The 25,152-nt window shown below is 41.0% G+C and overlaps 1 protein-coding gene across 1 annotated transcript in view; it reads right to left on the bottom strand.

The window, feature by feature from the left end:
• Agl (amylo-alpha-1, 6-glucosidase, 4-alpha-glucanotransferase) overlaps positions 1-25,152 on the bottom strand; it is a 58,364-nt gene that overhangs the window by 31,158 nt on the left and 2,054 nt on the right. The window contains exons 3-12 of the mRNA XM_005077116.4: positions 11,505-11,715; positions 10,088-10,254; positions 8,892-9,095; positions 6,213-6,394; positions 5,942-6,053; positions 4,691-4,814; positions 4,064-4,166; positions 3,878-3,975; positions 2,534-2,673; positions 810-997 (exon numbers count right to left, since the gene is read on the bottom strand). Coding sequence (XP_005077173.1) covers positions 810-997; positions 2,534-2,673; positions 3,878-3,975; positions 4,064-4,166; positions 4,691-4,814; positions 5,942-6,053; positions 6,213-6,394; positions 8,892-9,095; positions 10,088-10,254; positions 11,505-11,715 — 1,529 coding nt within the window. The remainder of the gene's footprint in view (positions 1-809; positions 998-2,533; positions 2,674-3,877; positions 3,976-4,063; positions 4,167-4,690; positions 4,815-5,941; positions 6,054-6,212; positions 6,395-8,891; positions 9,096-10,087; positions 10,255-11,504; positions 11,716-25,152) is intronic.

The following is a 25,152-nucleotide window of genomic DNA, read 5'->3' as shown; positions in this document are numbered from 1 at the left end:
ATATTTTCATGAATTGTCACTTTAAAAACTACCAAAGACAAAGTTGTATGAGGTAAAGCAAATACTGAGATTGCTCAAAAGCCCAAAGAACAGATTACAGTTAGCTTACATTTATGTTTCTGATGATAACTCATTAAAATTGAATTAGTGAAGCTCAAACTAGCTATGATATGTTTAAATGTCTATTATAAGGGTTAGGAATATAGTACAGTGTAGAATAGAACACAGTCCTAAAATGTGCAATGCCCAAAGTACCCCTAAAATGAAAATAAAAGCTAAAGTTGAATAATCACTATAACGTGTAATAAAGTATTCAACTTTACATTGGCTAATAATATATATTGGAAGCAACCTAAAAGACATCTTAGCATTTTACATATTGCCAGTAAATAGTTATTATGCATATTATTAAATAAAATTATGATTCTTTTTTCTAAATTTAAAAACTAATTTATTAAACATTTTATAGCCTAGTATTCTAAAACAGTTACATCGAAATATTGTTAAAGGCTGGGCATAATGGTGCATGTCTTTAATCTCAGAAGTAAGGAGACAGAAGCAGGTGAATCTCTTGAGTTTGAGACAGCCTGATCTACAGAACCAGTTCCAGACAACTAGAGTTACACAGTGAAATCCTGTCTCAAAAATCAAAACCAGATTGTTAGAATTAGATAAGCTGTCATGTGTGTCAAATGTTATTTCTAAATCAGCAGCCGTGTGCAACCAGCAGACTCGACCTGTGTGGCAGACACTTCAGGAAGCTACCAGACGTTGCTGCATTTTTGTCAAGGAAAAGGAGTCGTTCGTACCTCAGCCACATGAAGAGGTGTGGAGTGGCAGTTGTCAAGACGCACTCCCTGGAAATAAGTGGCAGTTATCTCAGTGTATTTCTTCATGTGTGCCCACAGGTAAGGACAGTCCTCTGGTTTGTTCCCATAGCGCAATTTCACACTGTCACCCCAGCAAATCAGTTCTCTCCTTAAATAGACTTCCGAACCTGTTAAAGAAGGACAATTGCCTTCAGTGGTGCATGAAATTGGATGACAATTACCGCCAGGAAACAATGCTGTTTTCAAACTGTTATTTCTTCCATTGATGATAGTCTGTCTAAATTTTAATTATGATGTGATCTTATATGTAGGGGTGTTTTGCCTGCATGTATATCTGTATACCATGTATGTCTGTGCACCATGTATGACTTGATGCTCTCAGAGGCCAGAGGAGGGTGGAAGATCCCCTGGAATTGGAGTTACAGACTGGCGGGGATGCCCTTCTGTATGCTGTGAATACGTTTCTCTTATTGGTTGATGAATAAAACACTGATTGGCCAGTAACCAGGCAGGACGTATAGGTGAAGCTACACAGAGAAACACTGTCTCAAAAAAACAAAAAATAAAACTAAAAATTCCAGTCTCAGAGTCTCCTCTTAAAATGCAAACTCAATATGAAAAGTTAAAGTTCCTCTTAATGGAAACCAGTAACAGTATTATCATACTGCTTTTAAAACTTTAGTTCTTGTTTGAGAGAGGTCTTTTGAGAACTCACTGTGCAGACCAGGCTGGCCTCAAACTCACAGAGATCTGCCTGCCTCTGCCTACCCAGAGCTGGGATTAAAGATGTGCGCTACTACACTCCAAAATTTTACACAAATCTTTAAAGCTCCATCTCTACCCTTAAATTCTCCTCCCCACCCCTTTTAGCAACAGGTACATTAAAACCATAGAAAGATACAGGAGAATGGCTTTTTTTTCCATTTAGAATTACCAGAGAAGTGGGGGACAGAAAAGACTTAACTCAAAACTATTATTCTTAAAAATAAATATTTTTTTAGAAAATTAACTGTAATGCTACTGAAATAAATTCTTATCCCTGAAATTCTGGGGGGGGGGGGGAGACATAGCGATGGGTTTCCTGCCAGTGAAGAAGCTGAAGAAAATACTCAGTAATGAGGACTCTGAGAATAACTGGTCTCTAGCTTGCCTTTCCAGTTAACTTAAAACTTCCTTGGCCCATAAGTAAAAACATCCTACAGCAATGTAGCCTAGCAAAAGTGGTTGCTAACTTATTTTTTAAATGCAGTGAAGGGGCTAGAGACATGATTCAGTGGTTAAGAGTCCTGTCCACTTTTCTACAGGACCCAGGTGCACTCCCAGCACTACATGGCGGCTCACAACCATCTATCAGTTCAATCGCAGGGTACCTGATGGCCTCTGTGGGCACTGCATGCATGTGGTACACATACGTACACGCAGGCAAAACATCCATACACATTTAAAAAAATTGAATCTTCTGCTCAAACTGAGGCCTATGTACTGACACTAAATGAAATAGACACACAACTGCTATGCAGTTTGAGAACATGAGAGATGGGGGTGAAGGTTCTCTTTCAAAGTGATGCATTTCTGATACCTCTAGCCAAACAATTTTAAGACCAGGAGCCTATTGTAAAAACCAAAGTGATAAAACGGATCCCAGTTTGAGCCTTCTACAAGCTCTCGGCTCCCCATCTACGGAGACGTGAAAAGTCAGGGACCTGGTTCAGCAAAGTTTCGAAGGGGATCATCGCCCATCACCCATCCATTGTGCGCCATCAGGAAGCAAGCTTTATCTGGGAGGTGGATCATGGATTCTTCGGTGGATAAGGCCATTTCTTCAAAAGGGAAAGTAAAGTACCTAGGAAGACAGAATTAAAAGAAAGTCCAGACAAAGAAACTCCTCAGAGAGAATGAGAAGAAGCAACGTTAAAAACTTGAAGAATTAAAATGAAAAATGTGAAGGATAGCTAACATGAAATAACCTTCACAACTTCACAGTATTACAGGGAAACCACCTAGGCTTTCCTATCCTCTAGATGCCCAACACATACTGTGTGCTTTATAAAAGATTTATTAATTTTATTTTGCATATGAGTGTTTTGCCTGAATGTACTAAGTGCACCGTGTCTATGTTTGGTGACCAGACCATGGAGGCCAGAAGAAGGCAATGCATCCCTTGGAACTAGAGTTACGGATGGTTCTGCCATGTAGAAGCTGGGAACTGAACCCAGGGCCTCTGCAAGAGCAGCCAGTGCTATTACCTGCTGAGCCATCTCTCCAACCCTGTTGCTGCATGCTTTTTCGTAAGGAGCTAGGTGCTTGCTCTCTCTGGCTAACACTGAATTTACTGCTGCCACGTGCTATTCTTAGAGTACATCTCCAAAAGTTCATGCATTGGAACCTTAACTCCTTTGCACATACACCCCACCTCCACCCCTTACATACAGTCTCACTTTGCAGCATAGGCTGACCCTGAGCTTGGACTTCTTCTATCTCTGCTTCCTTCCGTACTGCTGGGATAACAGATGTGTGCCACCACACCACGTGTGGAGCCTTAATTCCTTAAAGTCATGGTGCTGGGAGACGTAGCCCAGTGGCAAGTGTCCTGGTTATGGGCAGGACACCGTCATGAGAGGACTAGTGTCTTTCTCTTCTGGGTGAGTTCTTTCTCCCAGGGAAATGTCATGGTTATCCTGAGAGTGGATTTCCACGAGCACCTTATGCTTGTGTCTTCCATCTGCATTTACTCCCAGTAGTCTTCCTGCCACACGCTGAGACAGCCCAAAGCCCTGGCCAGATGATGAGCAGATACCAGCCCAGGTGCTTAGACTTGCAGTCGTCCAGAAATTTCAATGTGAATGCATTGGTTCAAACCAGTGATAGTTTTTCTAGTTAAAGATCTGTCTGACAAATTAATCAGTATTAAGCCCATTTCTGAATCAAAACTTCTATGTCAATATGATGTACTGAAGAAAAAGAAACATTTAGATCAAGTTGAAAAGCTAACTATTCTCAGCTGCTAATTATCATCAAGAAAACATTTTAAAAAATAGAATAAATACCTGGTGACTAAAGGATGGTTCCTAGTGACAGCTCCTACTTTAGGGCCATGGCCAGCCAGCCGCTCATAAAACACATTTCCCAAAAGACAATTGACTGCCTAGAAAACATTGAATTGTGTTACTTTGCCAATGAAAATATCAGGGACCAAGACTCAAAGAAAAGCAGCAACACAAAAGGAGGTGAACCTGCTCCTGATGACAGTGGGTGAGGTGTTGCTTCTCCGAGTTGAGCTCCTCAAGTCTCTGACGGAACCAATTACAGCACTCTTCAATTGCAGCTGGCCCGTGGCTAAGAGAGAGCAAAGCCAACTTTAGCACTTTCATAAACCCCACACTTAAACATTTCCTGACAAGTGTCACAGAAATCTTAAGTACCCTCGTCAGGATTTGAGCTATGAGTGAAGAGCTTTTACAATTGTAAAAAGCTTTATTGACATGTTTAATGGAAGGCCTGACAAGAGAATGTAGGAAAAGGTCAGGCGGTGAAATCATAAGAAGGTGGCAGACGACTTCATTTTATTTTTAAAAACATTTTCACATTTATTTGCTTATTAAGGATGTAGGGGATGTGTATATGCGTGGGTGTGCACATGCCACAGCATGTATGTGGAGGTCAAAGGGCAATTTTTGAGGGTGGGTTTTCTCCTTCTTCTTAGATATGTGGGTTCTCAGGCTCAATTTCAAGTCGTCAGCAAGTGCCTTTACCTACTGGATCATCTTATCAATCCCTTACTTTATTCCATTTTCTATGAAGGTTCTAATAAACAGTATTGGTATTTATGAGTAACATTACAGGGCTAGCACATAACATACTCATGTGGCACAAAAGTTGCCAGGGCGACATTCATATCCACAGCACAGCCGAGCCTCCTGTATTCAGGGTCCTGAATAATTTTAAGATGTTCCTTTGGATCAGACTTAGTTACTCTCCTGTTTTCTGAAAGAAAGAAACAATGGTATTTTAAATGTAAACATTAACAGAAGACTATAGCTGAATTACTTTTTCAATTTGTCAGTATGTAACTATTTCATAGAAAATAAAACAGAAAGTTAACAGGCATCTTTCCTCCCTGCCTCCCTCTCCTACTTACATACTCCCCACACACACACAGTGAGGGGGACATAAAATGAGAGACACGCTTTCCTAAGAGAAAAACACAGAACTTCTGAAGTTCAGCTTCACTAGTCACCGCTAAATCCTGATGCCCTTAAGGTCTCTAGCATAACACGCTGATTCAAGAAATGTTCTAATAAATGAATGATGGAAATACTGCAAGTACTTTATCAAAAGCACTAGTAACATAAAATACTTTAGAAACCATGCACTGCCTATTAGGGGTCAAGAGAAGCAGTTAAACAAAATAATAAATTCATATTGTCAATGAAAAGAAAAAATAAAACATGGTTTAGTTTCTAGTCTTATTGGTATGTATTAAATAGATACTAACATGAGACATGTATATACATTATAGAGAAAATTATATGAAACTACAGATAAATTCTGACTTTCCTTGAAAAATAATTTGCAAAGAAACTACTAATTAGTAACTTTAAGATTTGAGAAAGAGGAAATTGCTATGTGTACATACGAATGTGTTTCTCCTTCCCCGGTGTTGAGCTTAAAGGCGTGCACCACTATGCCAAGAAAAGCGGGGATTTTATAGTATAAAAACTCCCACCAATACTATACATAAGAATTTAACAATGAAAAAATAATAATCAACTTTGTATGGAAAAACGAAAGACCCAGGATAGCCACAGCAACCTTATTCAACAAAGCAAAATCTGGAGGCATCGCCATCCCTGACTTCAAGCTCTATTATAGAGCTATAGTCCTGAAAACAGTTTGGTATTGGCACAAAAATAGACAGGTAGACTAATGGAATCGGATTGAACACCCTGATATTAACCCATACATGTATGAACATCTGATTTTTGACAAAGAAGCTAAAAATATACAATGGAAGAATTTAACAATGACGTTAACTACAGAGAGTCATCCCTTTAGGACTAACTGTAAGCTTCTTAAAAAGTGATGGGGACAAGCTAGTTTAAGGCCTTTACCTTGAGTGAGAAGTATCCTAAATTGTTCAACTGCTTTGTGAACATCTACTTGGAAAAACTCCCAGAGCCGAATCCTTGGGAAAATATCCTCCCAAATTATTTTCCGAATGCACTGAAAAATTTTAAAACAACATCAAATGTATTTGAACACATTCCTTTCTCCATATTAAGCCATTAAACCATATTCTACACATTTTCACACACATACACACACATGAGAACACACACATTTAATGTGTTCTTTGGACTTGGTGGGATGGTACACACTTACGTTCATGTGGTGATCATTTTCAATCAAAGCAGGGACTCCTTTTTCTCTGCACTTCCCATCTGCCACGTCGCAGGAGAAATGCCAAAGGGCTCTGTCCAGGACCCAGGCGGGTTTCAGGTGTGGAGAATTCACAAGATTATATGCAGCTTCCGGATGCTCATGAATCCATTTACTATTGGCAGCTTAAGGAAAAGGGAAGAACACATCTTGGAGTCAGACTGAACTATACAATCACTATTATTTCTAGTTTATTGTTTATTTAGTAACTTACTTACTCAGTGTTTATTTATACCTGCAATAAATAAACACTTGGATGAATATAGGATACATTAGGAACACAGATCTGATAATAAATGTTAAGGCATGATGGTTTATATTCATTTATTTAGTGATTTTTTTGAGACAGGGTTTCTCTGTGTCACCCTGCCTGGAACTCTCTCTGTAGACCAGGTTGCCTCCAACTCAGAGGTCCACCTGCCTCTACCTCCTGAGCTGGGGTAAGGCATGTGTCACCACTGCACAACTTGGTGGCTTGTATTTATAAGCCCCAGCACTTGGGAGGCTAAGGTAGGATTAGCATAAATTTAATGCTTAGCCTGTTCTACACAGTGATTTCCAGGCCAGCCTGGGCTACAAAGTGAGACCCTGTCTCAAAAACAAACAAACAAACAAACAAACAAACAAACCAAAAACCAAACACAATACTGCAAGTCTCCCATGTAGCTAGGTGTGATCAGACAAAAAATCCTATCTGATGCAATGTGGGCAGCCATATTTGATTAAACATTGACTGAAGGGGTTGGAGATGACAGAGCAACCCAGAAGAACCTAGCACCATCATGGCTGAGTTAACACTAATCCTGGAATGCCTGTCTTCTGAAAGAGATAAATACAATTTCTTATTAAGTTTCTTAATGAGCCATTGCCTAAGCTGTATTCTAACACTTGCTATTTGTAGCTACGTGTCTGCATGTGGCTTGTTAATTTCATATGGATGGTATAGTTGTCTAATATTATCAATACTACCAATTTTCAAGTGGTGAATATGGAGTTACTGAAATACAAAGTTCTCACTGTAGACTTTGAAGCCTGGAGTACCTGTAGAAACATCATATTTTTTGGGTTTTTGTTTTTGTTTTTTTTTTGGTTTTACGAGACAGGGTTTCTCTGTATTGTTTCGGAGGCTATCGGTCCAGCCTGGCCTTGAACTCACAGAGATCCGCCTGCCTCTGCCTCCCGAGTGCTGGGATTAAAGGCGTGTGTCACCACTGCCCAGCAAAACATCATATTTTGGAATATATCTTTTTTGTTTGTTTTGTTTTGTTTTTGAGACAGTGTTTCTCTGTGTAGCCTTGGCTGTCCTGGAACTCTGTAGATCAGGCTGGTCTCAAACTCAGAGATCGGCCTGACTCTGCCTTCCAAATACTGGATTAAAGGCATATGCCACCATTGCCCAGCCTTAATGTATCTTTTTTAATATCCAACTTTGTTCATAATTTCTATGGCTTCTTAGGAAAGACTTTATGAAACAGCTACGCCTTAAAACTACATCAGCCAGAATTTCCATTGTTGACATATGTAAAACAGTGGTTTCCAGACTTTCCACACTGCGGTATACACACTGGATCCTTGTAAGGCGCATGGGGTTAAGGTGGAAGGCCATGGCGGGCTCCATGCGGCCAGGCAAGCTGCTCTGACAAGTGAGAGGAACAAATGCCTCCTTAGAGGATCACTGTCAGGAAAACCACACGTCTATTTGGGGACTCACACAGTTAAACTTTATTCTTCTTAGTACTTTAGATGTTGAAGTATACTCTTTTATCATGTAAAAGATTTAACTTTGAGGATTTATCAATAGTTTTCTCTTCAATGGTGAAGAGTGCTGTTGTTATACTGGGTTTCTGGAAACAGAGTCTCATAATTCAGCCCTTCTGGTCTGCAACTCATTTGCAACCCAGGCTTGTTTGAACTCACAGTAATCGCCCACCCCTGCCTTCCAAGTTCTAGGATTACTGACACACCTACCATGTTCAGCACTGTATTTTAAAATGTGTGGTACAGAACAAGGGTTCCTGTTGTCCAGAATCCCATCAGTCTGAAAAGTACTGACTGCATTCAGGTGGAAACATGTCTTCCCTCCCTCATATGCTTCTTATCCTACTTCACAAGCATCACATGCAAAGTGCTTCCGTTGACTATATGCTCACCTAACATTACTTTCTTTTTTAATTAATTTTTATTTAAATTAAAAACGATCTTATTTTACATGTCAATCCAGTTCCTCTCCCTTCAGTCCTCCCATTCCCCCAACCAGCCCCCATCCCCCTCCATCACTCATCAGGGAGGGTGAGGCTTCCCATGGGGAATCATCAAAGTCTGTCACATCAACACTTCAACACTACTTTTTTTGAAAGTAAAAAGGCATTATTCTATAATGGTTTTTAAAATTGAAGACCTCTTAATTGTCTTTTTGATCTTTAGAATAAATGTTATTTAAGGGCTGGAGACATGCCTAAGTGGCAGATAGCTTGCTTTGTTTGGCATTTATGGGGTTCAGTGTTCAATTCCTCACACTGAAAAATACTACTACTAACAAAAATAATGTAAAATGAAATCAAAATATCAATAAATAAAATAATAAGAATTTAATATCCACACTGAAATCACTGAAGCTCATACCTGTATGATTGTAGACAACATCTGTAATACAAAGAATATTCCACTCATTTTTCAGTTTCTCTACTAGCTGCCCAACATCATTCCAGGAATATCTTTTATTAGGTCTTGAAAAGTCAGGATTTAATTCCAGCTGATCAGCAAGGGAGTAGCATGACCTAGACAGTCCAAGAGTCTGCAGTGGGGTGAAGTGAATCATGTTGTAGCCTACAAATAAGAAAACACAGGTCACTACAGATCAACCTGGAGCTAAGCAAGGAATAAACATGAGCTTTCTTAGCTACTTATCAACAGTAAGACAAACATGTCAGTTGAAAAGGAACCAATGACTGGGGTTCCAACCCTAGCTGTACCACAAAAGACTGCCAGCAAATCTACTGATATGGCTTCCAGGCTACCACTGTCCTCATCTATGAGAGGTGGGTAATGACATGATCTATTTAGTAACCATCACCACAGTGCTTAGCTATTATCAGGCTCAATTGTAATTGCTAACAGGACAGAGCTGCATGTACAAAACATCCTACACAAGCGTAATACTTGAAACATTCTGTGGGACTAGCATCCATCATAGTTATGCCATGGAAACTTTATTCCCTTCTTCTTTTTTCTTCTTGGTTTTACGAGACAGGGTTTCTCTGTATTGTTTTGGAGGCTGTCAGTCTAGCCCGGCCTCGAACTCACAGAGATCCGCTTGCCTCTGCCTCCCAAGTGCTGGGATTAAAGGCGTGTGACACCACCGCCCGGCTTATTCCCTTCTTTATAGTATATTTATCTTGAAACTAGAATGTTGATGCTAGTCTTACTTTACTTAGGAGGAAAATAAAGTCCAGTTTCATTTTATTCTTGGCGTGTTCAGCAGCATATGCCTTTTTATACGAAAAATGGATAATCAATATTGGCTAATTAAAATGGTATATAATAATACATTTCCTTCACATCTTAATAGCTTTATTACTAGCTTTCATGTGCCACATAAAATCTTATAAATGATAATCATTTTACTTCATAACCAAATGCCTCCTTTTGCTAACTTGACCCATATAACCTGATATCTGTAGAAGTTACAGATTTCATTTTTTTTCACTACATTAGCAAGCAAGATTAAAATGAGAAGGAATGCCTTTGAGACCTGCATTATCACAACTGTGTTTAGTTTTAAAAAGAAGAAATGAAAAAGAAAGCAAACTGAAAACTACCTGACTCTTTTGCAACCCTTAGACGGCTCTCCCATTCATCAAAGGGTCCTAAACACTTGGCTAAAAATGTCTGGAGAGTAACACAGTCCAAGGGTAACACGTGGTTATCAGCTCCAACACGTAAAATAGGATCCACCACTATGTAACCTCCTCCACTCTTCTCATTTCTAAGGGAAAATAGACCAACATTTTTAATTGGTTACAGGAAAATCATTAATTCAGTTTGATTCTACCTAGAAGGTTAATTGCCCATTTAAGCCCCTCTGTACGTACGTATGTCCCTCCCTCCCTTTCACCCAGGGTCTCATGTTGCCCAGGCTGCCTCAAACTTACTATGCAGCTGAGGAAAACCCTGAATTCCAGATCTTCCTATCTCTATATATGCAGTGACGGGATTACAGGCCTGTGCCGCCACACATGGATAAAATATGTTTACTTATAAGTATACAAAAGCCATTTATAGGGGCTGGAGAGATGGCTCGGTGAGTGGTTAAGCATACCGACTGCTATTCCAGAGGACCTGGGTTCAATCCCTAGCACCCACATGGCAGCTCACAGCTGTCTGTTATTCCAGTTCTGGTATAACCTAAGCCCTCACACAGACATGCATGTAAGCAAAACACCAATGCACATAAAATAAAAATAAAGAAATCATTGTTAAAAGCTCATTTACAAGGGTGCAGTAAAGCATATATAGGTGTTTCTTTTCTTTTTTTGTATAATGTGTTCATGTCTGTCAGTGTGTGGGTATGTGCACTTGATGCCTATGGAAGCTAGAAGAGGGTGATGAGTCTCCTGGAGCTGGACTTACTGGAGCTTGTGAGCAATCTGATGTGGAGGCTGGGAACAAACCTTGGGTTCTCAATGAGAGCAGTTCAAGTTGTTAACCACTAAGCCATCTTTCCAGTCCCAGAACAGGTATTTCTTATCCTTTCTCAACTACTATTGATTTCCATAGAATAAAATACAACATCCAGTAACATTGATTTATTAGAAAATAAATATGCTAATGCCAATCAATAACAATACCATTCAAATAAATAGTATCCTCCAAACTGATGGCAAGAAAAGCTTGGATTTTAACTACAGACAACTTGAATTTGTAATGGGCCATACAGTGACCTCACCAAAACTGAAGAATCACAGCCTAATCGCATCTCAAGAGAGCACTGTAGTTAGGCAGGTGGTACACACTTTCAATCCCAGCACTTGGGAGGCAGAGGCAGGCAGATCTCTGAATTTGAGGCCAGCCTGGCCTACAGAGCAAGTTCTAGAACAACCTGAGCAATACAGAAAAAACATGTCTCAAAAAAACAAAACAAACAAACAAAAAACCTGTTAAACCTGCACCACCATGGTTCTCACAGTAACACAGTCAGATAATTTAAGTAACAGAATACATTAACTCCTGGCTTACCCTTGAAGGAAGTAGTACTGAAAAGATCCAGACTGAAGCAGATGAAGTTTACAGTATTTATCGGAATCATCTTCTCTTTCTGTTGGGTTTTCCCAATCCAAGGAACGAAATTTTTCTCGATTAAATGCTTCTCCAGGAAATGGGTAATTTGTATACAGGGTAACAGCTTTCCCTTGTAAAGTTGGGCCTAACCGGAACTGTAGTTCAAACCCTAAACAAAAGCATTTGAATAAACCACTTTAATAAACTCCCAGAAGAACTTAGCATTCAAGCAGGTGTTTTACTTATCACAAAAACATGAATTTTCAAATATTCTTAAAATAATCTGCCACAGCTGATGTTACTTTCAGAGCTATCTGGCATTTTGATTTAGCTGAACTTATATTTTAGCATATATAATAAGCACCCATAACAGTCTCCTCCACAGATTCCCCCTTCCTTTTCCCTGGAATCTGATTTCCAGTCACATACTGTGAATGTACAGGCTCCTACCTAACTTGTGACCCTAATCCCTCCACCACTCCACTCTGACCCTTACTGTCGCCACTCAGCACCTCCTGGAGCTGAGATCTCTGCTATTTCACTGACCACAATGAAGATGGCAAGTCTCTATGTCAGAGAATGCGACTGTATGCAGAACTTGGAGATGTCACAGGACACAGAAGCTGAGCAGACTGTAGTCTCAAGTATTCTGGAAGCTTTGCAGTGAATCTCTCTCTCTTTATTTAAATTAGGAACAATCTTGTTTTACATGTCAATCCCAGGTTCCTCTCCCTTCCCTCCTGCCCTGCCCACCACCAACCCCCTATCACATCCCCTTTCTGTTTCCCAGGGAGGGTGAGACCTTCCATGGGGGATCTTTAAAGTCTGTCATGATTTGGAACATGGCCTAGGCCTTCCCCTGTGTGTCTAGGCTCAGAGAGTATCCCTCTATGTGGAATGGGCTCCCAAAGTCCATTCATATACTAGGGATAAATACTGATCCACTACCAACTATCAGTCTGGGGTCCATGAGCTCCCCCTTGTTCAAGTAAGCTGTTTCTGTGGGTTTCTCCAGCCTGATCTTGACTCCTTTGCTCATCACTCCTCCCTCTCTGCAACTGAATTTCTAACAACTGCTCAAACACAATAGTGTGCCAAGGAAGGTGTAACAACAGCCCCTAGGGATGGGAAATATTAGCTTGTAGTACTTGGTGACTTCCTTACAGAACTTCCCCACCATGAATGATCTAAAGCAACCAAACACATCGCTGAGCTCAGAATTGGGAAGGGACATGTGCAGCTGGTTCTTATGAGCCAGCAAGTGTGCAGTAACTCACTACTGCCTGTTTCCACACATCGCATGATCACTGAAGCTTGTGAATTCAGGAGGCCAAGACACCCACTTTTACCAAAGTTAGGCTGTTCCTATGAATGTGTCTCTAAGGCTTCTATTCTGTGTCACGAATACTTTGTTATAAGGTGAGGAAACCATATACATTATAGTTAAAATTACAGTTAACTCACAAAAAACTTACGTTGATTTATAGTAGACTTTAAAATTTTCTCTTTTATGTTTTTGAGATTATAATTACATAATTTAACCCTTCCTTTTGCTCCCTATAATATAGCCCTCCTTGCTCTCTTTCAAATCAATAGCCTTTCTCATTATTGTTATATACATACACATACATACATATATACATATTCCTAAAAACATAAATACAACCTATCCAGTGTTGGGAGCATAGCATGAAGGTCCTTGAGCTCACAGATCTCCAGAGAAACCATTAATGTTAAGCACACTGTCTTTTCAATGGGAAAGATGAAGAACCTGTTCTTCTGTCAGAAAGCTGAGAGTTGTAAGTGATCAACAGCCTGGTGGTCAGTGTTATCTGCTGGGCCAGGACCAGAAGTAGCTTAATAGTCCAAATGACCTCTATACTTTCTGTGTGACTGAGACCACACCAGACCCTTAGACCTTAAGCTAGTAAAGGTAGCCTATCTCTAGAACCCATCTTCTTGGAGGAAATGACATGTACCCTGCCTGAGTTGAGTTTCAAAGTAATTATGCTTCTTTGTGCACTGATGATTGTGTTACACCAGGAAACTTTTCTTCTTTCAAATTGTACAGGGTTTAAATATATTGGGAATAAACTGCCTATTATTAGATTCCCTGAAGTCTGATCCAGGTTGGTGAAGTCAGTCTGCACTGGGTTTTCACCCTTATCTCTTCGTGTGGTTTGCTTCCCTGTCTGACACCTACAGGGACCCCCTTAACTGGCACCCAATTTGTTTATTCAGATCTACAGAATATGGCATTTAAAACGCTTAAGCTTCCCATAATAGACGGAACTGCCCTCCCCCGCATTGGAAACCTTAAGGTATCCTAAGACAGATGGGGCATGACAACACCTGGATTGTGGTAATGCTAACCACTGGACAAAAATGCCCCAGGCCTCGGTTGTTGCCAGGGCTCTGGTCAAACTGTGGACAATTTTGGGTTGCTTGTCCTACTTTGCCTAGTCAAAGTAAGGTCAGTCCCCCAAGTTGTTCCTCTACAGAAAAATCAGAGACCAGGGTCTATATGATAGTCAAAGACCTATAACTGCACTCTCCAAAAAAACTATGTAGACCACTGGAGCCTAAGGTAACTTGTCTAGGCAAAGGATCTCTGTCATTTTAATTGACACACAGACCATTTAGATTATATTTCCAGTAATAATCTATGCTTCTCAGATCTCTGAGGAGATTGACTGACTGTAGCTTCAATAGCAACAAGAGTCCAGCTCCCTTTCCAAGGCTTCAGCTGCCTTCTCAGTTCTCTTCACGTGTAAAACTCAGGCCACCAGCCTCACTTGCCTAGCTACTACTAGATCTTGACATAGTTTATCTTGTTACCAGAATCCAAAAAAGAGATAAACTCACAAAACAGATTTCAGTGTAACTTGCTTTACAAAGACTGCCCTCATTAATCAACCAATTGTATCTCCCGATGAATGATTAGATAGAAAAAAATAAAGGTGTTTTAAAGTGTGTAAATGCAAGTTATAAAGGTCTGAGGACGTGAAAGCTTAACTTGTGATAGGGAAGTGACTTAAGGTGTGTAAATGCAAGCTATTAAGGTGTATAAATTTAGATTGTGAAGGTCCGAGGATGTAAAAGCTTAGTGGAGAAAAAAGTGAGTTAGGGGGCTGGAGAGATGGCTCAGTGGTTAAGAACACTAGCTGGTCTTCTAGGCGTCCTGAGTTCAACTCCCAGCAACCACATGATGGCTCACAACCATCTATCTGTAATGAGATCTGGTGCCCTCTTCTGACCTACAGGTATACATGCAGACAGAACTCTGTATACATAATAAATAAATAACTTTTTAAAAAGCGATTTAAAAAAAAGAAAAAATGCTTCAGATTTTTCTCTCATTATGCTATTGCATTTCTTAGTTGCCTCTGGTTCTCTGTGTGGGGCTGAGGCCTCCAGAGCATTCCCCTATCCACGTTAGCATGCCTACTGGCGTCATCCGTGTTCAGCTCAGATTTCTTTATAATTATCAGAATGTGACTTTTACGACTATACCAAGTTGATTAGCTATACAGGGCATATAAGTTTTACATATAGCTGGTTGTGTTAGCACATGTTTGCAGTCCCAGTACAAGGGAGATCAGGCATTCAAGGTTATTTTGAGCTATATAGCAATATCAAGGCCAGCCTGAGCTATGAGACCCTGTTTCAATAAAAACAAAATTTTTAAATATGGATGTACGTCAGTTAATGATGGACAAGAACAACTGAAAAAGGTAGAAGAAAGTTCTAGTGAGTAGAATTATTTTGCTTGGTTTTTGTTTTTTCAAGACAGGGCTTCTCTGTGTAGCCCTGGCAATCCTGGAATTTGCTCTGTAGTCCAGGCTGGCCTCAAACTCAAGAGATCCACCTGCCTCTGCCTCCTGAGTGCTGGGATTACAGGTGTGTGCCACCACTGCCTGGCATGAGTAGAATTCTTAATGCTTAAGGAATTTACTTTCTGAGAATTAAATATACAAGGTATGGTGGTGCATGCCTTGGGAGGCACGAGGCAGGCAGATCTGTGTGAGTTCCAGATCAGCCTGGTCTATTTAGTGCGTTCCAGAACAGTCATGGCTACATAGAGATGTCTCAAAAAAAGAATAAAAAGAAAAAAGAAAAAGAAAAGATTAAATACGTTAATTGTTATAACACTTATGAAATATCCACCAAAATTAATAAAAATTATACCATGAAGATTTACCCTAAGTAGAAAAAAACAGCTTTGTCTCACATACTTTTAAATGTTTACTTATGTATTTCATATACGTCTGTGTGTGTGCACACATGTGTCCCATGACATGAGAGTGGAAGGCAGAAAAAAACCTGCAGAAGTCAGTTTTCTCCCACTACCATGTGGGATCCAGGGACCAAATTCAGTTGTCAGGCTCGGCAGGAGGTGCCTTTGCCTGGGGCCATCTTACCCATCTTTTAAAGAGTGATGGTTACCACAAGCAATGAGCAGATCAAATAAGTAGGGGAGAAAAGACTATATGGAGACAGGAAGATCCCTATGGCTTACTGTCCAGCCAGTCTAGTCAAATGGTGAGCTCCAGGTTCATAAGAGACCATATCTCAAAAGTTAGAGAGAGGTTTCTTCCACATTCACACATATGCATTTACACCCACACACCTGTGAAAACATGCACACATATAAGACACACACACACACACACACACGCACACACACGCACACACACACACACACACACACACACACACACACACACCATTCTGATACAAGGGATATAACTCAGTCTGTAAAGTGCTTGCCATCCAAGCATAAGAATTTCAGTTTGATTCTCAGAATCCAAAATATAAAAGGCTGGACGTGGCAGAGACTCACAGCTAAGCACTGGGCCAAGGAGCTCAGGAAACCTGTTGAAGAGTGGGAGGAAGGATTGTAGGAGCCAGAGGGGTCAAGGATATCACAAGAAAACCCACAGAAGACAATTAACGGGGCTCACAGGAGCTCAAAGAGTCTGAATCAACATCTAAGGAGCCTGTATGGGATTGACTTAGGTCCTCTACTTAGCTGCTAACCCTATTGCTCTGACTGCACCCACAGCTAATGCTCATCCTTCAACATTTCCCCAGGCAACCTTATTTCCTGAGACATAACAGTACTGATATTAGGATGATCAATAACCTTAACTGGCCAAGAGAAAGGCAAAGCTGCCTGTTTGTTGCCTTGAATCAAGCTGAAAATGATCAGTGTTAGCAAGGAAGGCGTGTTGAAAGTGGAGACACAGTGAAGACCAGCACATGGCTAGTCAAGCTTAAGCACAAAGACGGTCCTGAAGGAAATCAGAAGTGCTTTCCCTGTGTAAACGCACTGCTGGCATGCTTTAGTGGTCTGCATGAACAGCCAGAGCAGCCACAAAGGCTCCTTTAGAGCAAGTCCTTAGCTAGCTCCAATTCTGGTGACTGAGGGGCGCGAGGAAGCTGCAGAGGGTAGGAGAAACTGGCTCACAAGGCTTAAAAAAAGGAGTCACCTTTCTGATACAAATCCCTAATTGAAATGGCACGAACGCCAACAGAAGCTGCAGATATGGTCCAGGTAACTTCTAAAAATGGTCACTAAAGCAGAGGTTTCCAGTGTGGCTGCGCTAGTCTTACACTGGAGCACAATGGCAGCCAGGTCCTCCAGAGCTTCACACACCCAATGCCTAGCTCCAAAGCTTCAGAGACAGGTTGAGTCCTCAATAGCCGGGTGCAGCTGGTGACTCTACAGGACTGTATTAAATCTACTTTGTCTGTGCTCTAGACTCTAGAACAAGCCCTGAATGACGATTGCTAGAAAGGCAAGGCTAGTCTAATAATGTAGCAAGTTCTAGGCTTAAAGCTCTGTGTGTGTGTGTGTGTGTGCGCGTGTGCGTGTGCGTGTGTGTGTGTGTGTGTGTGTTTGTGCGTGCCTGCATGTAGGCAAAAGGAGAACCATTGCTAGAAAGACAAGGCTAGTCTAATCAATGTAGCAAGTTCTAGGTCACCCAGGGCTGGAAAAGGTCATCAGAAAAACAGAACAAAACAAAACAAAAACCCCACCACATAGCAAGACTCATCTCAATCAATAAATGGAGTAATACATTGTTATGTTCAGAATTATAAATATCTACATCTTTCTAAGAATAATTAAATTTACCATCAGGAAAAGTAGTAACATCTAGAACATTAAAAATATCAGAGGTATTGTTGATATTTAAACAACTTGTCTTTTAAGCTTATACAAACATTGCTTTAGTAATTACACAATGATTCAGAGAAATTGTAGTACAAAGGTTAAAACTTACCTAAACTCTCTCAAACAGTATTTGGAGCAATGGATTATCTCTCTCAAACAAACTTGAGAGAGAAAAGAAGCATTCTCCAAATATTTAGTTATATGTTGCAGACATGTACACTGTTTTTACGGACTGTGTAAATTATGAAACACCAAAATAAATGTAAAGGGGCTGGAGACCCATTTTCAGTTCCCAACACCAACATGGCGTCTTATAGTCACCCTTTTCTAGTTGTAGGGGATCCAGAGCCTCTTCTTCCCTCTGTGGGGACCAGGCATGCACAAAGTACACATACATACATGAAGACAAAACACTCACATAGTAAAGCAGACACTATCAAGTATGACTGAATATTCACTACTTTTTAAAGTTCACGATTTTTTTTGCTTTTTTATTAATTTATTTTTTACATTCCAATCCCAGTTGCCTCTTCTGCCTCTCCTCCTACTCCCCCACCCCTCTGCTCCTCAGAGAGGGTAAGGCCTCCTCTAGAGCATCTATTAAGTCTGTTCCATCATCTTGTTGAGACAGGACCAAGGCATCTCTCCACCCCCACATTGTAGGGAAAAGGGACCAGTCAAAGAAACACACCCTGAGCAGAGCCAAAGAAACACACTTTGGCCCTGCAACCACAACCAAAGAAATGTACCCTGACCCTAAAACCAGTGCCAAAGGAACACACTTTGTCCCTGGAATCACAGTCAGTGAAAGAAATGTACCCTGGCCCTAAAATTGGAGCCAAAAGGCTAAAAAGGACCAGAGAAAGAAACACACTTTAGCCCTGAAACCAAAGCCAAATCCCGGAGCAGAGCTCTAGCCAATCTGAGCTCAGCACTGAAATCGGACCAATCCCTACTATGGAAAAACTTCCCCAATCCCTATATAAACCCTGTGTATGTTCAGTTTGGCTGGTCCAGCTGCCTTCCAATAAACCCCTTTGGATGAGCTTCGGGTGAAGATCTTCTTTTGAGGCGGGAACAGAGCAGAGGCGACCCTGGGCAGAGCAGAGCAGAGCAGAGCAGAGCGAGCAACGCTGTAACACTTCCCCGGAAACCTTCCTTGGGAGAGCGGAGTTGTTACACTCTGCTCCCGGCTCCCTGCTCTCCGCTCTCTGCTCTCCAGGAGCAGAGCTGAACTGTAGGAACTTCGCCCCCGAGAAACCTCCTGCAGAGCAAAACTGCTACACTAGGCGAACATCCCCAGCTGGAAGACCCTGTCCTGCCTGAGCGGAGCTGATACACCGGAGAAGCTTTCTCTGAGGCAAGGCTGTAAGCTGCCAAGCTTACTGCAACCTGTGGTGGTCCTTGGCTCCCGAGCTCCAGGATACCTTTCTACCTGAGCTGTGTAACACTCAGTATCCTTGGCTCCCGAGCTCCAGGATACCTTTCCACCTGAGCTGTGTAACACTGAGTATTCTGTGACTCCCGAGTGCCAGAATACCTGACCCACCCCTGTTCCATCCTCTCCTGACCTATCCCGACGAAACGCTTACACACATCCTAGGCTGGGCAAGGTATCTCTCCATATAGAATGGGCTCCACTAAGTCAGTTTGTGCATTAGTGTTAGGTCTTGGACCCACTGCCAGTGGCCTCATATATTGTCCCAGCCATACCATTGTCACCTATATAAAGGAAATTTAGTTCAGTCTTATGCAGGTCCTCCATTTGACAGACCAGATTCAGTGATGTCTCACTAGCTCAGGTCAGCTGATTCTGTGGGTTTCCCCATCATGGTCTTGACTCCTTTGTTCATATTGTCACTCGTCCCTCACTTCGATTGTACTCCAGGAGTGTGGCCCAATGATTAGTTGTGGATTTCTGTATCTGCTTCCATCTGTTTCTAGAAGAGGGTTTTGTTTCTCTTTAAAGATTTAATTATCTTATATTTTAAAGTTAGGTTTGTTCATTTATTTTTTGTATTTTCCCTGCATATATGTATTACATTATGTGCATTTTTGGTGCCCTTGGAGCTAGAATTATGGATGGCAGTCTATGTGCTTGGAATGGAACCTGGGTCTTCTGAAAGAGCAGCAAGTGCTCTTAACCTGAGACACCTCTCCAGCCCCTAACTATCTTTAATATATGTATACATATGCATGACTATATGCACGTATGAGTACAGGTGTCCTTACAGTTCTCCTGAATCTGGAGTTACAGCAGTTGTAAGCCACCTAAGGTGGATGCTGGGAACCAAAGCTGGGTCCTTGTGCCAGCATGAAGCACTCTTCCCCTCAGCTGCGTCTCAGCCCACAACATCCACTATTTCTTTTAAGTTTTAGCTTAATGTTTTATAATAAGGTAATTTAAATATTACAAATTCTGTTTGCTCTGACAATTGTTTTTTTTTTTTTTTTTGGTTTTACGAGACAGGGTTTCTCTGTTTTGGAGGCTGTCGGTCCAGCCTGGCCTTGAACTCACAGAGATCCGCCTGCCTCTGCCTCCCGAGTGCTGGGATTAAAGGCATGCGCCACCACCGCCCGGCGACAATTGGTTTTAATAGCCTCAAATATTTAAAAGAAAAATACATACAAAGGTGCCCAAACACAAATAAAAAAGTTTTTAGTGGTTATATATACTAAACCATGTCCTTAATCTTGAATCCCTCTCACCTGTTATGTAGACTTTTGCTAAAGTCTGGCTAGTAAATGTCTATTTTTCTTGACATCTAGTAATTATTTTTACAAGCTAATCTAAATTTGTACATTAACTGGAAAGCCAACTGAATTCTTTTTTAAAAGAGTAGAAGCAGATTATAAAATATCTAAAGGTGGCAGATATTCACTTATATAGATAAAATCATATAACAAAAGCATTTCTAAAGTAAAAAATCAGAACACAATGCAATAATAAGGGAAACTACAGGTTTCACATTTGTCAATGGTGGGCCCCATACCTTCAGTTTCATTCAAAACAAGCAATGAACTCTCATTCGCAATAGATAGGCTAACTCATGGGCAGCACCCACTGCCCAGCCCTGACACCCACCCACATCTACCTCCTAGTAGTGCTGGTCAGAGCAGAAGCCCTGGGCCCTAGTACAGCAGTCAGCCGAAAAGCGATTGGAATGTTCAGGAACCTCCTGCCGACTCCTGCCAGGTCGACCCCACGACCATCAGGGGACAACATTTACCTCAAAGGGTCCAATGAAGGTTTCTTTGTTTTGTTTCGTTTTCTGATATTTTCTAAATTTCACATGATGAGAGGCTGATTATCACTTCTAAAAAGGACACATCTCAAAGAGTAATTTTCAAGCACTTCTACCTCAAGTCTGTCAGTCTCAACTGACCCCCCTCACTTCCTACCCTCTCTCTCTTTCTCCCCATGTGTTAGTTACTATGCCGGCCAGGACTGGCCTGGAACTCAACAGAGATCCACCTGCCTTTGCCTCCTAAGTGCTGGGACTAAAGGCACATGTTACCATACCTGGCTGAGCTAGTTTCTAAGAAGTAAAAGAGAGATGCCCATGGTTATTTTTCCTCCTGTTACAAAATTTCAGAAAGAGACATTTCTACTTTTTAAGTTTTAATTTAATCTTCTTTTTTTGTGGGGTTAAGGATGGTGTCCAGGGTCTCATGCATGCTACATAAGTGATCTACCATGAAGCCACAACCTCATCTGCATGATTTAAGACAATATGACTTGTCTACCTAGTCCAGATAAAGGTGCAATTCAGGGAAAACACAACAAACAAATAAGGGAGATTGGACTGTGAGCTTCTATTAGATTACAACCTCTATCTTTTCCAAGGATGTCTGTTTTGTTTTTAATTCATCTGATGAATTTAGAGCATTAGTGCCAATTCATATGTTACCAAACTGAATTACTCTTCAAAGAAGGAAAGGCGTTTTATTTTCTTTCTGTATCCCAGGAGAGCATCAGTAAATACCCCTAAAGCATTAAGCCACTCTCAACTGCTAAGTCAAATCACTGAAACTGAACAGGTTCCCAACAGTACATGAAATACCTCTGCTAAAATTAGCTTAGCTCACAACAGTACATGGTGTGGCTATCTTGTTCATGTTAACACTAAGAACACTTTGCTTGGATCAGCAGTAGCCCTCCTGTAAGCAGCAGCTAGGAAGACACGTGATTAAATTACTACTGTAAACAAAAATTCCCCATTAGGGGCTGGGTAGATGGTTTCAATCAAGAAACCTTTGGAGACTGGAGAGGTGACTCAAAAGGGAAAAGCATTTGCTGCTCTTGCAGAGGGTCTGGATTCGGTTTCTAGAACCCATACTGGGCAGCTAACAACTGCCTCTAATTCCAGTTCTGGAGGATCCAACACCCTCTGGCCTTTGGGGCACCCGAATGTACAGAGTGCACATAAACTCATACTGGCAAGCAAACATACACATAAAATAAGTAGTAGATACATTTTTAAAGAAACCCTTATAAATAAACATTTTAATTAATTCATTAATTAGGGTTTTTTTGTTTGTTTGTTTGTTTGTTTTTTGAGACCTAGTTTCTCTACGTAGCCCGGGCTGCCCTGGAACTAACTCTATAGATCAGACTGACCTCGAACTCAGAGACCCACCTGGCTCTACCTCCCAAATGCTGGGATTAAAGGCATACACCACCATGCCTAGCTGAACATTTTATAAAAAAAAAAAAACCAAAACAAAACAAAACAAAAAAACAGTAATAATTGGGTTCAAAGGTTGGCTAAGTAAGAACGCTTGACACCCAAGCTTGACAAACCTGATTTCCCTCATGGAACACCACTGTGGAAGGTGGGACCTAATTCCCCCAAACTAATGATAAACTCAACATAAAAATGTAATTCTGGCCAACCTATATAAAAGATGGAAGAGTTATTTTCAGGTTTGAGGACTACACAATGAGACAAGGAAAATAGGAAAAACTATAATTTGATTAGAACAGATAATTACTTGGACTTTTACTTAAATCTGAAGAATCTATAGAGACAAAAGTGCTGAAAATTATAATTGGTTCTTAGGATGAAAAATAAATGCAGAGAAGGGTTTGGGGACCAGTTAAATATAAAAACCAAGTATCGCCAGATTTTTCCCCCATTACATTTGTCATCAACTTCTTTAAGTTTAAACTTTTCTTATTGTCTCCCTTTTCAGCTCTGATCTCATTAAGTGCTTATCTTTAATCCTGGATGTCTGTTCAATTGTCTTATTTATGTATATGTAATGTATGTGCAGGCATGTGCATCTGTGAGTGTGCCACGTGGAAGCCATAGACTGATGCTGGGTGTCTTCATTTATTCTTCTCTGCCTTTTATTTTAAGGTTAAAAACTGAAAGATTGTTTTTATTTTGTGTATATATGTATGAATGCCCACATGCATGTACGTGCACCATGTCTGTGTCTGGCGCCCACAGAAGCTAGAAGAGGGTATCAGATACCCTGGCACTAGAGTTACAGGAGGCTGTGGGCCGCCATGTGTGTGCAACCGCAGCAAGTGCTCTCAACTGCTAAGATGCATCTCCAGTCATAGACACCTTAGTTTTTGAGAAGGATCTCTCAATGAACACAAACCTCGCTGATTGGTCAGACTGACTGGCCAGCGAGCCCCTAGATCAGCTGTCTTAGTACCCCCAGTGCTGGGGTTACAGGTGCACATGGCTAAACCCAGTTTTTATGTGAGTGCTGGAGATTTTCCTTGTGCTGTCCAGCAGGAACTTTATCCATTGAGGAGCCGTCTCTACAGCCTAGTTACAATTCTTTAAGGAGAAGAGGGAACACAGTTTCACTGTATAGCTCTGGCTGGCCTGGAACTCTATGTAGACCATGCTGGCCTTGAACTCACAGAGGTCCATTTGCCTCTGTTTCAGCATGTAGACAGGATAGACAGCGTTTTTCTTTAAAGGGTCTTTGTTTTTATTTCTTGTCCCAATGTTCCCTCTATTCAATACTTCTTTCACATTATAAATTGCCTTCTAAGATAATATGATCACATCATTATCAAACACACACACACACACACACACACACACACACACACACACAAAGGATGGATTTACTGGTTTATCTAGTGTTACAGAATGAAACCTGTTAGTCTTAGTAAACCCTCCAGTTTGTTTCTTCAAGCCACTTAGCTGAATTTCCATCTTGGGCTAGTTTTCACTGGGTTTAAGAATTAGCCAGTAAGCATTTATTAATGTTGTACATAGCACTTAGTCTTTAAGAAAGTCACAAACCTCAGCCTCCAGTTGGGTACTGTACCACCACAAAGCTTCCGACTCGACTTCGCTGATCAGCACTTAGTTGATCAGTGATCAAACCACAGAGGAAGCAAAAAATTAAAGAAAGCCTTCACTAAGGTGGCAGCATCTTAACTGAAAGTTGAACACACAGAATGGCAGTAAAAGGGACAACGTATATGGAGGGATCTGACAGGGGCAGAGAAGTAAGCATGGCCATAAGAAAGGCCACCAGGGATGGAACGAACAGGACAGACAGGAAAGCTGTAAAGATTCAGACACTAAAGACAGGGAACCGCAAGATTCACTCGTGGCAAGAAAAAGTACAGTGCCATCCGCCATCCAGAATGCCTTGGAAGCCAGGCAGGGGTTTTAGAATCATAAATCAAAAGGAAGGTTAAAAAGATGACTTGGGTTTTCTCTCTCTCTGTCTCTCTGTCTCTCTCTCTTTCTCACACACACACACACACACACACACACACACACACACACACACACACACACACACACACACACACATTTGGTTAGATGGAAAAGACTAACAGGGAGAGATACCAGAAAGGAATTACAGACTTTAAAGAGAGATGACAGTTAAAGAGGAGACATCATTAAGAATGCTTAAGAGTCTAGGCTGGGAAAACTGAAGAGAGGTTTGAGAAAGGGGGGTGGTTTAGAACACGTGCGAGGAAAGTATAAACAACAGAACTACCCCATGACTAGTCTGCAGGACAGTGTCAGAACCCCAGGGAATGAACTGTAAGCAGAAAGATAATACCTTGCTGCTACTTAGGGCTCTATCCCTACAAAACTAGGTATTACTAATTTACATCTTCAAACTGAATGCCACAGGAAAGTAACACATCTTTACAAGGATATTAATGCTTAATATTAATATAGTTTGTCCAACATCAGTTTATTAGCAGCCAAGCAAAGGCAAAGTTGCTCTTCAACCCTTGTCATGATACGTGATTCAAAGGCTTCCAAGGAGAAAGTGACTCTCGAAGTCTTTGTTTCCAAGAGTCCTCAGCATAGAAGAAAGAGATGAGGCCATGAGAAGGCTTAACTATTTGATGGGAAAAAAAGAGGGAAACCAAGAGGACACTGGCAATTCAATGTGGCAGGAAGAGGTCCCAATGAGAGAGACCACACT

Source organism: Mesocricetus auratus, unplaced genomic scaffold (genome assembly GCF_017639785.1).
Source record: "Mesocricetus auratus isolate SY011 unplaced genomic scaffold, BCM_Maur_2.0 Super-Scaffold_100009, whole genome shotgun sequence".
Lineage (NCBI taxonomy): Eukaryota > Metazoa > Chordata > Mammalia > Rodentia > Cricetidae > Mesocricetus > Mesocricetus auratus.
The sequence above is the reverse complement of the archived record's forward strand: the minus strand, read 5'-3'. Positions and strand labels throughout refer to the sequence as shown.